Source organism: Liolophura sinensis, chromosome 6 (assembly GCF_032854445.1).
Source record: "Liolophura sinensis isolate JHLJ2023 chromosome 6, CUHK_Ljap_v2, whole genome shotgun sequence".
NCBI lineage: Eukaryota > Metazoa > Mollusca > Polyplacophora > Chitonida > Chitonidae > Liolophura > Liolophura sinensis.
Window position 1 is genome coordinate 25,799,946 of NC_088300.1, and position 15,224 is coordinate 25,815,169.

Consider the following 15,224-nt stretch of genomic DNA (forward strand, 5'->3'; position numbering starts at 1 on the left):
AGAAGAAAGGAGATAATGTAAATGGAGACATCCAGATTCAGAGGTCTAAATGTCCGGTTAATCGCGTCTTTTTAATACTCTCCAGCCGTATGTGGGAAGGTCTCTCAGCAACCTGCGGATTGTTGTGGATTTCTCCCAGTTTCCTCCCACCATTATGCTGCCCACTGTTGTATAAGTGAAATGTTCTTGCGCACGGCATAAAACAACAAATACTAAGTATCACAAAGCAGATGCCCTTAGTGAAGGTTTCAATGCATACAGTGTACTTGTAAAGGAAACAGGTATTGGGGATTCCATGTTTATAACTTCAATGATGTGAAACAATGTACATTTGTATTTCACTGAAAATTATTTTTGTGGCTACATATACCTGTATCAGAATCCATTTTGATTCCTTTGACTTACAAGTGTCGTGACGATAATCAGATTAACATCAAAAGTAAAGACCTGCCAGCAAATGGGGGATTTTAGCCAGATTAATTGAATGACTCAGCAAAATATTTTGCATTTGCAAACTTCAGAACAAATAATTTTGTTCAGTCAGAAAAAATCACGTCAAAGCTTCACTGTGTTCTGACAACATTACCTGAGCCGGATGTAGCCCGATAGGAGAAGTGCTCCGACCACAATAAGAATGGTTCCTCCCAGGAAAAGCACTGTGGCGAGAATGATAGCTTTGTACGGTATCTTAGGTGGGGGCTTCTCAAACTGTGGATGCATAAAGGTCATGTCCAAACTGAATAAAATTATAGTCAAATTTCACCAACAAACTTAAACCAGTACAGAATAAAATTGGATGCAATTTGAAAGTGTAATTCATAACATTTTGAAGACTAACATGCGCATATAAAATTACACGTCCAGATAAAATAACATTCTTGAAATATGACAAAACATGCGCACTGTCTGCAGTGGAACTTAGGTAAGTCTCTCCTCCTTCCAAAAGTACAAAAACAACATTTATAAAACATACAATAAGAAATTTAGGCCAAGAAAACCTGTAAATTTAACACCAGTATATAGGTAAATAAAAATGCACATTCTTACAGGAATGATGCTTATATTGTTACATTAACAGTAAGGAAAAAAATCAACCGCAAAATGACACTTAAGATGGGTAATAATACAAATATATCATGAGTTAAATAATGCTCTGAATACAATGAATGCAATTATAACAGAAAAATAAAGGGACTGACAATAAATTTAAAAAAAAACAGGACATTTTGCTGAAGCCTTCTGTAGTGTACGTGTTACGTGGATAAAAAATATGTACAGATAGTGTGGGCTTGATCTACTGTAAATCTTTTTAACCTCTGAAGCACTTTTTTGGTGGAATTGGTGCATACAATAATTATGAACCTGACAATAAAATGATATGTTTGTGTCACTTAAGATGCAAGCTTCATGAAAATGCAAATTATTTCACTCTCTTCATACCCTCCCCCCCCCCCCCCCCCCCACCACACACACACATTGTATATTGGTAGCACAGATGGTTGAAAAGGTTTGAAGCGGTAGGGTATCCGAATAGTTTGGCTGCCCTTCTGATTCACAAAAAGCTGTCAGTTTCATTATTTAATACTAGTATATGTAAATAGCACCAAAATGTACAAATACATGTATTATCATTTGCGATAAAAACTTCCCACCCCTAAACCCTTTTGGCCGGTTTAAAATACCCTTGATCATGCCCTGATTGTTATTACATAAAGTTAAACAAGGAAATAATGCCTCATACTTGCAGGTCCACAAAGCCATCACTGCCAACCCTTTCTAACCGATGGTATTTCACACCAGACGACCCGAACACACTTCGCTTTGGCATTGTTGATGTTGCTGTCATGAACAGATAGTTAATTGCACTGACTTTACACCATCCCTTTTCGATAAACTGATCCAAGTATTAACTGTCTGAAAAAAGAAAGCATTGTTTTATCTTTAAACACAAAATCACTCTGACCTTTCATTAACTTCTCTTTAAAGATGATATATTTGCAACTCACTCCACTGGTTCAATACGATGTCAATGCAGCAGCCATAAATGAATACACTCACATATACATGTAGGTTATTAGTGACCCACGCCCTCTCACCAATGCTGTTGCTGTGAGTTCACGCCTTGCTTATGCTGGCTTCCTCTCTGGCCGTATGTGGGAGGGTCTGCCAGGCTCATGGGTTTCCCTGGGCTCTGCCCTTTCCTTCCACCATACTGGTGGTTGCCGTGAAATACTCTTGAGTATGGCGTAAACCAATCAGAAAAATAGATAAATACATACATATGTTTTCGACACCTAACATTCCCACTTTCATTGTCAATTTCAGACAATCAAATAAGTAACTACTGTAATTTTTCAACCTTTTGGCATGTTTGCAAGGTGCTCATTTAAGCATATTGTGAAGGTATTATTCTGTGTAGACTGACAAAATTAGACTTTTTGTGAAGCCCTGAAAGTGGTCAATCCAGCTATTGTAGTTTGTCTTCAAAATCTGAACTGTAAAAGTGCATAAATTGCTCTGAAAGTTGCTCTTTCATATGCGAAAATTGAGGAATTAGGGCAACTAAGCTTAAAAACTCCAACACACAAGTTCAAAAGGCATACTGGCAGAATACAGAAACAGAACATATCACTTCCTCTGAGTGGCATGTGACATTCTAGGGGCGCTTCAACAGGGAGACATCATACAGGAATGACCAAAATGGGTACATGTATAGTAGCCATGAGTGAAAGTTAAGTCAATGCCCTGTCAAATGACAATAATAATGTATATGTCACGGATGAAACAGCACAATGAGACGTTTCACATCATGCAGCAAATAATGTGGAAGCAGCGAAAGGAAACTTTGGATGTAATCCATTATGCGTTCTAATATGTCATAGTCGCTGATGAAGTATATTCTTAGCCCAATTTTTCAAACAAAAACACCTGATCAACAACAGTCATTGCATGGTAGCTGCACAGCTGATTTCATCACCATTATTTCAGTGAGCTAAACAAACTCCATAATTATGTAACATTCTGACATTTACCTTGTCATTACCCCCTGAATGAATGTCAGAAATATAAAATATGGAGGTAGAACATTTAACATGGTTGAAATATACAACTATTCGAAATGCTGTTGTAGACCAGAAATGTATTACATGAAATATATAGTCATATAGACAACTTAATTAACTAATATGTAATGGGCAACTTTTTGTGTAATTACTACCAGCCTTGCTTAACAGTCTTGCCCTAGAGTTGTGCTCACAGGCACACGGTAACATAAAGCTGGTATGCAGTACTATACACTATATTGTCAGTATAATGCTTAGGCCTAAAAGTACCCAGCCCAAGTGTTGTCGTGTGCCTGTACACGGAATGTACATGATCATGGGTTTAGTCTGAAGTTCGTATAGCAGCTATAGATCATCTTTAGCTTAACCCGTGTCACTCGGGACCTAAATTCCGTGATGTTCCCTGTCACAATAAAGCAAACGGCTATACAGATTCTGAAAGATCATACTAGGAAGTCAACCATATTTCCGAAACTGCAAGAACACCTCTTAGCTTTCTTTACCTCAGACAGATGGACAGTGGGCACCTGTTAGTGAGTGTCGGCAATTTGTAACAAATACTTACATCCGTGGAAGCTTCTTGTTGTGGACAGACCCTCTCGATCTTTTAAAGTTGTCTCCCCTGTGAGAGCCTGCAGAAGAGAGGGCGTGTCAGAGTTTACCTTCGTTTTGAGCCACACGTGTATTTTTCGAAGCAGACGAGGTTATGTTCTGCATCGATTGTTGTGTATACAAAGACACAGACTGAGTACCGGACGGATGGGAACGGACCTGGCAGGTTTAAACATTCACACATCAACAGGTGGACGATAGTACCATGACGACGGAAGAGTATTATGGAGGAATTGAAGGGTAAATAAAGCTGACACATAGCATAACTAATAAGAGGAAAAGCTAGTTTGACAGATCTGCTTAAGCCGCTCTTCTATTCTCAGTGGTTAAGGGATGTCCTCCAGAATAAACGTTGCCTACTGTATTCTGGTTTCAAACAACATTTATTCAATTATTGCCTGATCTTGTTCTTGTCATCGTCGAAAATAAGGGATGCGCATCGTTAAATGACTATTTTATTCACAAATTTCATTCTTTTTCTGTATTTCATATTGTCATATAAAATTGAGTGCATCATCATAATTTCATATCATGTCCTTTGCAGTCTTTACAGGCTAGAACAGTTTGGATAGGTTGAATTAGTTAATTGTTCATTATGTAAATATAGGTTCACCTTAGCAGTATGTTTAGTGTACAAGTTCATACAATACCCTGACCAAGTTCACTGTGGGCAGATCGTAGTTGTATTACATATTATTTAGTGGGTCTAGTGGTTAGCATGCTAGCACAACAAAATGTCCCACGAGCCGATCCCGCCAATGTGGTTGCTCTCAGTTTAATTCTAGCTCATATTGGCTTCCTCTCTGATCACATGTGTTAGAGTCTGCCAGAATCCTGTTGATTTTCCTGGGTTTTACTCTGTCTTTGCCTGGTTTCCGTCCTCCATAGTGAAGGGGGCAGTCCTAGAAGTGAAATATTCTTTAGTATGGCGTGAAAATAAATCAAATTCTGTATGTGGTTGTTTCTTCATTAATCAGTGGAGCCACCCATTCGAAGATGGTTCTTATGAAATCAGATGGCAGCATTGTGGCCTGGGCTGATGGACCAGCTACAAATCAGTGGGTAAGAATCTGTTCATTTGTTTAAATTACATGCGTTAATTAAAGGATAGTCCTACTTAATTCTTAATCTTGTTAATATGAAGCTTAGGATATGTCCTAACATTTAAAGGTACAAAAAGGTGTCTTGGCTTTCTTCTTTGGGTATTAATATGGCTTTAGACTCCAGTTTTCCTATTTAAGGCCCCTAGTGGGCGGTAATTATGTTATTATTAGTCAGACCTGTAACAGCGTTGGTTGTGCTAAGTTGGTCCAGCTAAGGTGTTAAGTTCATTGTTGAGTTCATTTCCAAAAATTTCTGTTGACAGAAAGTATACATGTACATAAAATAGAAGGATAAATAAGTATAAAATATGTCTCCTGTCCTTAAAACCATAATCTTCGTTAATGAGTTCGTTTTCACGTATACTTTTTCCATCATTTTAAATTAAAATAAAACTCTTATATCTTCAGTTTTGCCATACTTGAAATGAAAGTCCATTGCCTGTAGTGACATTCTCATGACAGCAGCAAGTTTTATTTCTGATTTCTGTTGATCACTGTGAAAAATTACCTAAAATTTTGCCCTGAAAAGTGCCTTTTTAGATTCAAATACCTGTCATAATGTATTAGTTTTTATTGCTGAAACTTACATTTATCCAGAAGTATATTATCCTAACTTCCAAACAGATCTCAAGACCTTTCTATTAAAATCAATCAAATTCTCAGAATCTGGCAAAATGGGTACTTGTATAGTAGCCATAAGTGAAAGTTAAGTCAATTCCCTGTCAAATGACAATAATAATGTGATTATTAGACGAAAAACCATAATGATGTTGCAACAAGATCAAGATGAAGATCAATCAACAAATATTTCACATTACTATTATTTATATTAATTTTCTCTCTTCACTTCCAGCTCATTGTATTGATGAATGTCTCAAAAGAATTAATGACCTTGCAGTGGAAATAAAGAAAAAAGCTGGAACAGATGAAAATATTCCTTTGAAGGGACTGGTAAGGTTTTTGTTCCGTTCCCTAATCTTAAGATTTTCACTATATTCAGTTAATAGTACATACTATGATGATATTGTAGTAAACTTATGATTTAGTTTATGAAAGTAGCATTTAAATTGCATATCATTGTCTGTCAGCTGTTAGTTTACCACCTATATGCCATTCTATTATCTACAGATTTGGTCCTCTTGAAAAGGAAAACTTTGATGACTCCCATTTTCTCCATTTGGCAAGAGGCAAAAAATCCTCCCATTCATTGAATTTAAGTTTACTTTGTTAATTGAATTGTGTTGTAAAGTTTTATTAATTTCCTTTACATGAAATATAATGTACAGTCAAGTTAACATTAGATATCACTGGGAAATCTTTGACAGCTCGTAGCAAAAATCACTATTGTTGTTACAAAAAAAAGGTTTGAAAATTAGACGTCCTCATTGATTTTATAGTTCATAATTTACATGAGAAATTTCAACATCTGCTTCTGTAGCAATGTGTCTTCCATGCACATGGCTGATGTCCTTGCCAATGTCTGGATTTGTCTGTATAGACATACGGCTGCAATATTGGGATGCAGAAGTTCACCTATCATTATTGACTTACATACCGGGATGTGTTGTGTCACTGCCCGCCCCTGTGTGCTCAGTCTGATCCCACTCTCTGCCGACTTCTCCCAGCTATTTGTTCGTGACAATGTCTGCTTGCTTAAAGCTCATACAGGGACATGATTGTAATATCGAGGCGTTTCTCCCTCTCTCTCCTCTTTCCCTGTACAGGGTATGTCCATGAGTGGCGGAGACTCGGCCGAGTGCCAGGCCAAGATGACCAAAGCTATTCAGGAGAAGTACAAGACGCTCAGTGAAAGTTTTTAACGTCTGCAACGACACTTACGGAGCTCTTGCAACAGCCACTGATAAAGGTCTGCAGCCAGATGTTTTACATGTGGGATTTATGTCTGTTTTTTATATGCTCTGTTTGTGTTTATCTTTAACATATGTGTGTGTTTTGTTAGGGATTCTGTACAGTGATTTGTGTTTGTTTTGTTTCTTATAATAACTAATTGATATGTGTGATACCGATTATGGAAGAACAACTTTCATATTGGGAAATTTTCACAGATTGTAGTATGTTTTATATAACTGTATGATATAATTAAATGAAAAATGTCATTTAATTAAAATATCAAAAGTTTTAAGTTGTAAGCGATCTTAAGTGAAAATGTACTGTCTGCTTAGTCCACGTAACATCTGTGTGTTAATTTGTTGTGTCAGTTGTAATATAATAACAGAACAATTTTCTGAAAATACACTATACATCTTGGCTGATGAGCTCTAACATGTCTAAAGAAAAACAAATTTTGATACAAATGCAAGAAATGTGTTTGAAATTTGTACATTTGAATGACACAGCTGTTACCTTACGGAAGTTTTTAGATGCTGGTTACACAGTGGCAGTAAAAAGTCACTCTTTGAAATAATTAAGCAACATGTCACACAGTCATTACAGTGCAAGGTTTGTAAAGACAAAATGTAATTTATGTCATGTTTTCTTTAGATAAAAACATCATTAAAAAAAGTAGCTACATTTCAAATTGATGTAGTTTATTTATCACCCTGTGAAGTATTTTTATTGTAGTTCATGTATGCAGTGTCATTTTGTAGGAAAATATCTCATTGTCAGCACAATTTGAGTATATACTATGCATGAAAAAAGTAAAGATGTGTTAAAGACTTTTTATTTCGTCATCATAGACATTGTACATATATTAAATTACATGCTGACAAATAAGACAGTAGGTTATATCTTTAAATTTAAAAGTGGAATGCAAGTCATGGCAGGGACTTTCAACTTCTTTATGCCTCACATTAATGTGAAACCTGTATATTGCTGTAGATGTAAAGCCTTTTGCTCCATGTATTTTCTTAGGAGCAGTCTATTGGTTACAGAAGCTTGGTTCAAACCTGGCCTTGGACAGAGACTTTGTAGATATCCACGCTCTCAATGATTTTCTGCCCATGGTGATAATTAGCTTGTTTGCACAGTTTAACGTTTGTTCAAGACCACTTATCTTTGCATATCGCCAGTGGCTTAATCTGGGGTCCCTGCAGTAAATCATAGACCTTAGGCAAGTTACTATAATTAAATATATCTTTTTTTCTGTAGGTGGTATTGTCCTTATTGCCGGCACTGGTTCAAACTGTCAGCTGATCAATCCTGATGGGGGGCGGTCACCGAGTTGGAGGATGGGGTCATCTGATAGGGGATGAGGGATCGGGTGAGTTACCTCCCTCTTGGATTGAAGAGTTATTACATGTAATGCATGCTTACTGACATTAGAGAGACTTGGTTACATTGGAATGGTCTGTATTGCTGATAAAGAGGCATGTTTGGGGGAGAGGCATAGCTGGATGGATGTTTGCATGTACGTTGGATTCAAAATTTGAAATATGCTTCATGAATACTTTTAAAAGTCAACAAGGGGTCTCAGTGGTTAGCATGAAAATGCGGTGCAATGACCCAAGGGTCTCTCACCAATGCGGTAACATCTTCAGTACCGTATAAAACACCAGTTAAACAAAATAATTAATTAAATAGAGGTCAACAATCTAGGAAACAATCCAAAAACAAAACCTTTTTTGTGTAACTTTATTTGACTATATTTTTACCACACTGATCAAATAAATAAATAAATGACATGGTCTTAGTAGTTATATCTGTTGAGAAAGGAGAGAGTGATAGAAAATACCACATGTTGAACGCTGTCCCTTACACCCTTTGATACTTTTGCAGCATTCTGGATTGTGCACAGAGCCTTAAAGATTTTATTTGATCATGAAGACAACTTGTTCCCATGCCAGTATGATGTGACATTTGTTCGCAAAACAATGTGCGAGCATTTTAATGTAAGTAAAACTGAATATGTCTTTGATAACGTGTAATCAGGATTTTATACTTTGGATTAAATGATCGTTGATAAATATAAACGCAAGAGTGTTAAATGAAGTGTTTATTTATAGTATTATATATATATATATAATTATATATATATATATATATATATCTCTCTTAGTATTTATGGGTCATGCACAGAATTATTGTTTTGCCTCATGTCTGTACTATGGCATTCCAGTGCGTGCTACAAGTTGACACCATCATGATACGGGCAAAAATAATACTCACTACAGTGCTTATAAAAGGCAAAGTGATATCAAAGGAAACTTGTTTTGAAAATGTATCTTGAATGATTAATAATCATATTTCTTGGAGAGGCAGTGTATATGAATTACCGTGATTCTTCCAAGATCTCGGACAGAATTTGAGGCTTTACCACAGTGAGGCGTCCCTATGAGTGTTGGGGGTGTGAAATGGGGAAATGGGTAATCCTTTTCAGGGCTCACTCAACATCGAAGCTTCGCCTCCATATGTGGGAAGTTAACACTCGTCTCGGGCATTGATGTTCACAAGCTGTGAGCGCCAGGATTTTGATGACAATCTAACACTTCCGTAGACTTAACAGATCAGATAACTTGCAGCACATTACAGTGCAAACACCCAATAAATGGTCAGTCTTTTGCAGTTTTCAACGGACCACTGAGCCCTGTATATGTGTGAATACACCTCCAAAACCAATCCAAAGTTTATGTTGTCAGAATCGCATCGGAATGAAAACATTTTCCTCTTGTCTAAAATTATGTTTATCGCCTGATAATAGGTCTCATTTGTTTTGGCTCACAAAAAGAGAAACAAAAGAATCATAATTTGAAAGATACCTATTTGGTCTTTACTAAAGATTTAACGAGAAATGTCGCCAAAAACCCAGCTGGGCACACCTTGGGGAGAGCTTTGTAAGAGAGTGACCGGGTGGGAAGGAAGAGGAGATGGGAAAATGGAAAACAGACTGGCAGCTTAACAGGAATTTAGAGGTTTTTAGTTACAGTACTGTGGATATGTAGAAAGTGTGAACATCGAGCATCCAATAACCCAAAGTCGACCGGATATATTAGGCACCTGACTCAGAGTCTCTATAATCCACAAGTTTGAGTTCACTGTGTTGGGAATACAGCTTGTCACACTCGATGAGTGGGAACCAGTACTGGCGTGTGTTTTTATGGAATGCATTTTGATTCCATGCATCATCTGAATACCTGCTGGGATGGTCACTTCATTTACAATTCCAGTACAAAACCGGCTTTTGTGTATAAAATATTATGGAGAACTTATCAGGATTATATATGCTATGGATTTTGATGAAATTTAGAATCATGGCCCGCTTCCTTTTCTGAGTTGTTCAGGTACAGTGAATATTTGTGACAAGAATTGAACGAAAATGTCTGCACCAGTATGAAATAAGTGTTTAGTAGAGTTTAAACTGCAACCATAGTACCTGTGGTATACGTATACTCGGCCCATAATGAATGGCATTGGTCTGCTAAAATTCACCTGCATCGTCCAGTTGTTGATCAATGACTGATTGTAGAGAATAGGATAACCTTGCAGGCAATCATGCGTGACAGGTAGCAGGCACAGCTATACAGGTGATAGGTTGGGTAAGGGAGCTATAATCCGCTTAGTTTGTGTAAACACCAATCAGCCACCCCCTTCGGTGGTGCTCTCAGAAGTTTAAATACCTAGGCGTTGGGGTTGGGATATTTGAGACTGTCCGAATTTCTAGAGTGTCTGAAATTGTGGAAGAACTACGGTAAACATTATCGAGACTGTTTTGTTACTGTTTGGGAACGTTGCTTATAATACTGTAGAACTCTGCATGAATTAAACTGTTATCTGCAGAAATGACAAGTTGTATATTTATGTTAATCAGGTACAAGATCAATTTGGTATGTTGGATCATCTGTACACCAACTTTACCAAGTCTTTTTATGCCAGCATGGCAGTGAAATTAGCCAAAGGTAAGGCTATTACATTTTCTTCGGTATGCATATATAAATTGTGAGTAAAAATTTGTTGACATAGAAAACTCTACAATTCAGTGATGACCTGAGCAAAACTTGAGGCCATCAAATTTAGTTCAGATGTGTTCAGTGTAATTTCAAAGACTCAAATTACAAAGATTGTTAGTATGAAATATTAAGAAAGTGCATAAATCATAAGAAAACAATCATCTATGTGTGTGAAATTATGAATATTTGCATCATACAGTCATTTTTGTGGTGACATGGGCTCAATTTGAGGTCATTTATATTTTGAGCTCATAAAAAAAAGGGATTGACCAAACATACTGACCAATTTAAAAATGTTTGTCCTTTTTAGAAACCTAAGTTTCTTCCTAAATATCTGATGTTAGACCCTTCCTCTTACCTTCGTAATTACAATACAGGCTGCTTTGTTCAGTTCAGTTATATTTGTGAGAGGTCAAGGGTCATGTGTGTACTTTGAACTAGATAAATAGAATGGTGGAACTGACATACATGACTTAATAAAACTTTCTTCAGACTTTTCATTTGTGGGAAACAGCGTGTTAAGTAGCATTTATTTCAAACTACATTTGTACTTGGCATGGAGTACAAAAGTACCTGTATCTTTCAAGGCAATTTGTATTTCATTTGGTATGTTGACCTCGGCTTTATTTGTCTGTAAGTTATACACGCAGGTTATTAAGTATTGTTTGATAAAAATTGAAACATGGTAATGGAATGTTTTTGTGCTGTTCATACATATATGCATGTGTTGTTGTGTTAATTTTATTTTGTTTTACTTCCATGTTATTTCAGGAGCCTCAGAACTGAATGATCCATTGTGCAAACATATATTTGAGGAGACCGGAAAAATACTGGCACTTCACGTGCAAGCTGTATCTCAACATGCTGACGAGGTATTTAATTGGTTACAGTTTGTGGCCCACGCAGACCGAATTGACTTAAGTCTTGTGTTAGCCACAGCCCATCATTCCCTGACCAGTGTGGTTTCAAGTTGACTTTAGAACTGCTGGTTTTGCTGTTGTTTTAATTTAGGATGTTTTGTAAAGTGCTCCAGGTACTAAGTTGTGGTGTAAGTAAAAAATCTTTGAGTAACACCCAGTAATGTAAACCACGGTGTATAGCCTTATAAAATGATTTATTACTACTGATTCGATTAGATCATGAATGACCAGGAGACAAGTAGGTGTAATATTTTTTGCAAAGGTAAGGGATATTAAATTTGGCCTGTCTGTCTATGGTCTGGTTTACATGGAATAGCTGCTCCGAATATTGACTGACTTTGACAGATCAAATTCGCAAACACAGCTGGATCAGTGCATAAATTTTCCATGTATAAGGATTTTCTTGTCACTGATTGGTTGCTGGGTTTCAGAGCAAGATATTGTCTGATTTTTATAACATTTTATGTGCAAATTTATTTTGTGGTCCTTCAGATCAGTATTTAAAACCTCCATGCTCCATGCATCAGTTTTACATATTTAGCATAAGATATATATTCTCTGAATTTGCATTTCTTTCTTTCGCTCTGTCCAGTCACTACTGAAGGGGCCGGGAGGGTTGAGTGTGGTATGTGTGGGATCTGTGTGGAAAAGCTGGGACCTGATGAAAGAAGGTAGGTGATAAACGCACTCGCCAAAATCGTTTTTCCTCCTCTAATACAGTGGCATAAATGCATGAGTGTGCATGTATACTTGAGGTTTTAAGTTGCACCTCATGAGTTTTAGTCATATGGCAAGGAGGAGTCATTAGGTGTGTGTACATACAGTGTCTTCTAATGGCTTCCTTATTGTATGTGGGTGGAAGGTTATAAATGTATAAGCTCGATGTGTTCAAGACCAGTAGCCTTGAACCAATGTTTCTGGGTTCAAATTGAATTTTTATAGGCTCAGGTGTGCCCTTATAGCAGGGGGTAGGGGTTTGAAAACAATAAAATGATAATGTTTCATCTGACCCTGTTAACATTACATGTTCAGTTGACTGAAAAGATTGCAGAATATTTCATTTTGACTGAAATTTAGTATATTCCAACTTCTTTATTCAGTCATCATGAGACTCAATGAACAAGTCAGTAAGAGCTTACAATGAACGAACAAGGGGGTGAAGTATTGAGAATTAAATTTTCTTCAGTCTTCAGAAAATCAGTTTCACAGCAGTCTGTCGGCATACCTGTTTGACACTAACCTGAATGTTTTAACATATATTGTTAGCATGCATTGTTAAAGTGGCATAACATAAAACGAGAGTGATTTGAAAATTTTCTTTTTGCTAGTTTTCTGACCCTGTGTTTTTTTCCCTCTTCCAGGCTTTTTTAAGGCTCTAAAGCCAAGGAACGACCAAGATGTGAAGATTACTGAAATTAGTTTGTTGGAACTTCAGCAAAATGGGGCAGTGGGTGCGGCTGCCCTTGGGGCAAAGCATGCTGGGTATCAACTGCCTCTGGATTATAAGGCAAACTCAAAGACATTCTGCCATCATAAGTTTGACTGATTCCTTTATAAAAGACTATTAAGTCTTGACTTAATTTTTTCCAGACCTTTCCATTAATACATTCGCAAATCTGCTTGTAATTGATACATTGATTACACATTAGCTCACATTTCTTGCGTGATGTCTTGGTAATACAAGATACCCATGCAAGCAATCTGTTTTAAAGATTGTGGAACAGATTTTTTATTTGTTTTATTTTACACAAAGTTCTTGGGTATTTTGTGCAAAATCATTTAGGTCTACTGAACTGAATTATATTGTTTAAAATTTGTAAGTATATCCAGCATTTGTAAGTACAAATATATCCGGACTTTTTATGGCAATGTTGTTGTTTGTTCAGTCATGACTGATATGCAAATGGTTGTTAGGTGTCTTTGTATGAATACGTAATTCACATGCATTTTTTATGTACATATAACTAAATATTGTGTGAATTTAACAACTGTTGTATCACATCTTTGCTCAAGGAAGGAATATTGATTTATACCCTGAAACTGTGAAGATAAAATACATCTTGAAACTGTTTTTCAACAGTTCCATTTAGCAAGTAATGCAGGACCTAATCTTACTGTAAGTCTTCAATCTTTTCGACCTTTAAAGCACTTTTTTCAGTAGAATCTAGGATTACATATGTTATGAAAATGATGCTAAAATGATTTGTTTTTCTCTTTATTTACTAACATACTTCAAATTTTGATAAGAATAAATCATGTGAAATATTTTGCATCAAGAACAAAGAAACAGCATTCCATATGAGTCACCACGATATGATTATAATTCTGTCCAAGCCACGTTAAACCCGAGTCATTCTTTCCATATGCCCGGTTTCCTTCCGCCATAATGCTGGCTGTCTTCATGCAAGTGAAATATTCTTGATTACGACGTAAAACTCCAATTACACAAATAAAATAGATGAAATCCTTCCAAATGGTTTGATGCTCAAAATGTTTGTCCTTTTCGTAAAATTGTAACGTTACTGGTACATATTTTTTAACATTTGTATGAATCTGTTTGTTAATGTACAACAACAGTGATGCACAATGTTATAGATTAATACATACATGTATGAAGAAAAAGCACTCCTATACTGAAGGTTGTAATTTAATTTGGCAGCAAAGGTTGTAAGGATTAATCCTTACACATGTGGATATTTACATGTACATTCAAGTCTACACACATTCAAGAGAGCACAAAGATCATGTCATGGATTATCATTATGGCCCTGTCGTCAAATATAGTTATTTTAGTGGGCAAACGAGGTTATGCTTGGATCAGTTGCTAAAATCCAAGGCATAACGTTTTATTTCTATGTTGGGATATATATATATATATATATATATATATATATATATATATATATATATATATATACATGTATTGCACATGTATTAGGTGTTTGAAATATAAATCAGTTTTTATTGCCAAATTCAAAAATAAGCTGTTTCCTTTGGGGGCTTTGGAACAATTGCATGCATTAGAAACTTTTTTTAATGGTGCTGTATATGATTTCTCTCCCTCCAACTTTTTTCGTGGGAGCATTTTTGTGTGTGCCTACAATGCCTCCACCCCCACCCTCAAATGGTTCAGGTGTTCTTGATTAGTCTTCATTTGGAAATACATGTGCTTTGCTTACTCACAGTATGTGTTTAATAAGAATCATTTTTCTAGTGACTGCATGATCTATTTGTTTAAGTTTTACATCATTATAAAATGAAGGTGTTGGTATCATAAAACATATTTAATTTTGTAGAATATTATTATATATGATGGTCTACTGTAATAAAGTATACAGTGGCAAATAGGCTTGTACATATTGCATCTATTCATATATATCGAATAAAACGTTGTTAATTGTTATACATAGATTTCTATTTTTTTTAAAAAGACTATTTCACTTACATGACTGCGGCCAGCATTATAGTGGGAGGAAACTATCAGTATGTTGTTCTAGTGGGACAGCAGGATACTATTCTAGTAAGGCATCAAGCTGTTGTGGTCAGGCAGCAATCTGTTCTAGTGAGGCAGCAAGCTGTTGGGGACAGGTAGCACTCTGTTATAGTATGGCATCAAGCTGA

The 15,224-nt window shown here is 36.2% G+C and overlaps 2 protein-coding genes across 2 annotated transcripts in view; one reads left to right on the forward strand and one right to left on the reverse strand.

Moving 5' to 3' along the window:
- The window catches only part of LOC135467044 (transmembrane protein 230-like), a 4,599-nt gene extending 912 nt beyond the window's left edge, over positions 1-3,687 (reverse strand). Inside the window, exons 1-4 of the mRNA XM_064744804.1 lie at positions 3,628-3,687; positions 1,742-1,914; positions 587-708; positions 260-305 (exon numbers count right to left, since the gene is read on the reverse strand). Of these exons, the coding sequence (XP_064600874.1) occupies positions 260-305; positions 587-708; positions 1,742-1,846 (273 nt within the window). The 5' untranslated portion in view covers positions 1,847-1,914; positions 3,628-3,687. The remainder of the gene's footprint in view (positions 1-259; positions 306-586; positions 709-1,741; positions 1,915-3,627) is intronic.
- Positions 3,688-3,754: 67 nt separating this feature from the next.
- Positions 3,755-14,460, forward strand: LOC135467045 (N-acetyl-D-glucosamine kinase-like). Its single transcript, XM_064744805.1, is given in 13 exon segments — positions 3,755-3,914; positions 4,652-4,736; positions 4,916-4,922; positions 5,631-5,728; positions 6,502-6,591; positions 6,593-6,644; positions 7,889-7,956; positions 7,958-8,000; positions 8,516-8,628; positions 10,545-10,632; positions 11,455-11,555; positions 12,196-12,274; positions 12,965-14,460. Coding segments are annotated over 13 exon segments (1,044 nt in total). The 5' UTR covers positions 3,755-3,879; the 3' UTR covers positions 13,150-14,460.
- Positions 14,461-15,224: the final 764 nt, after the last annotated feature.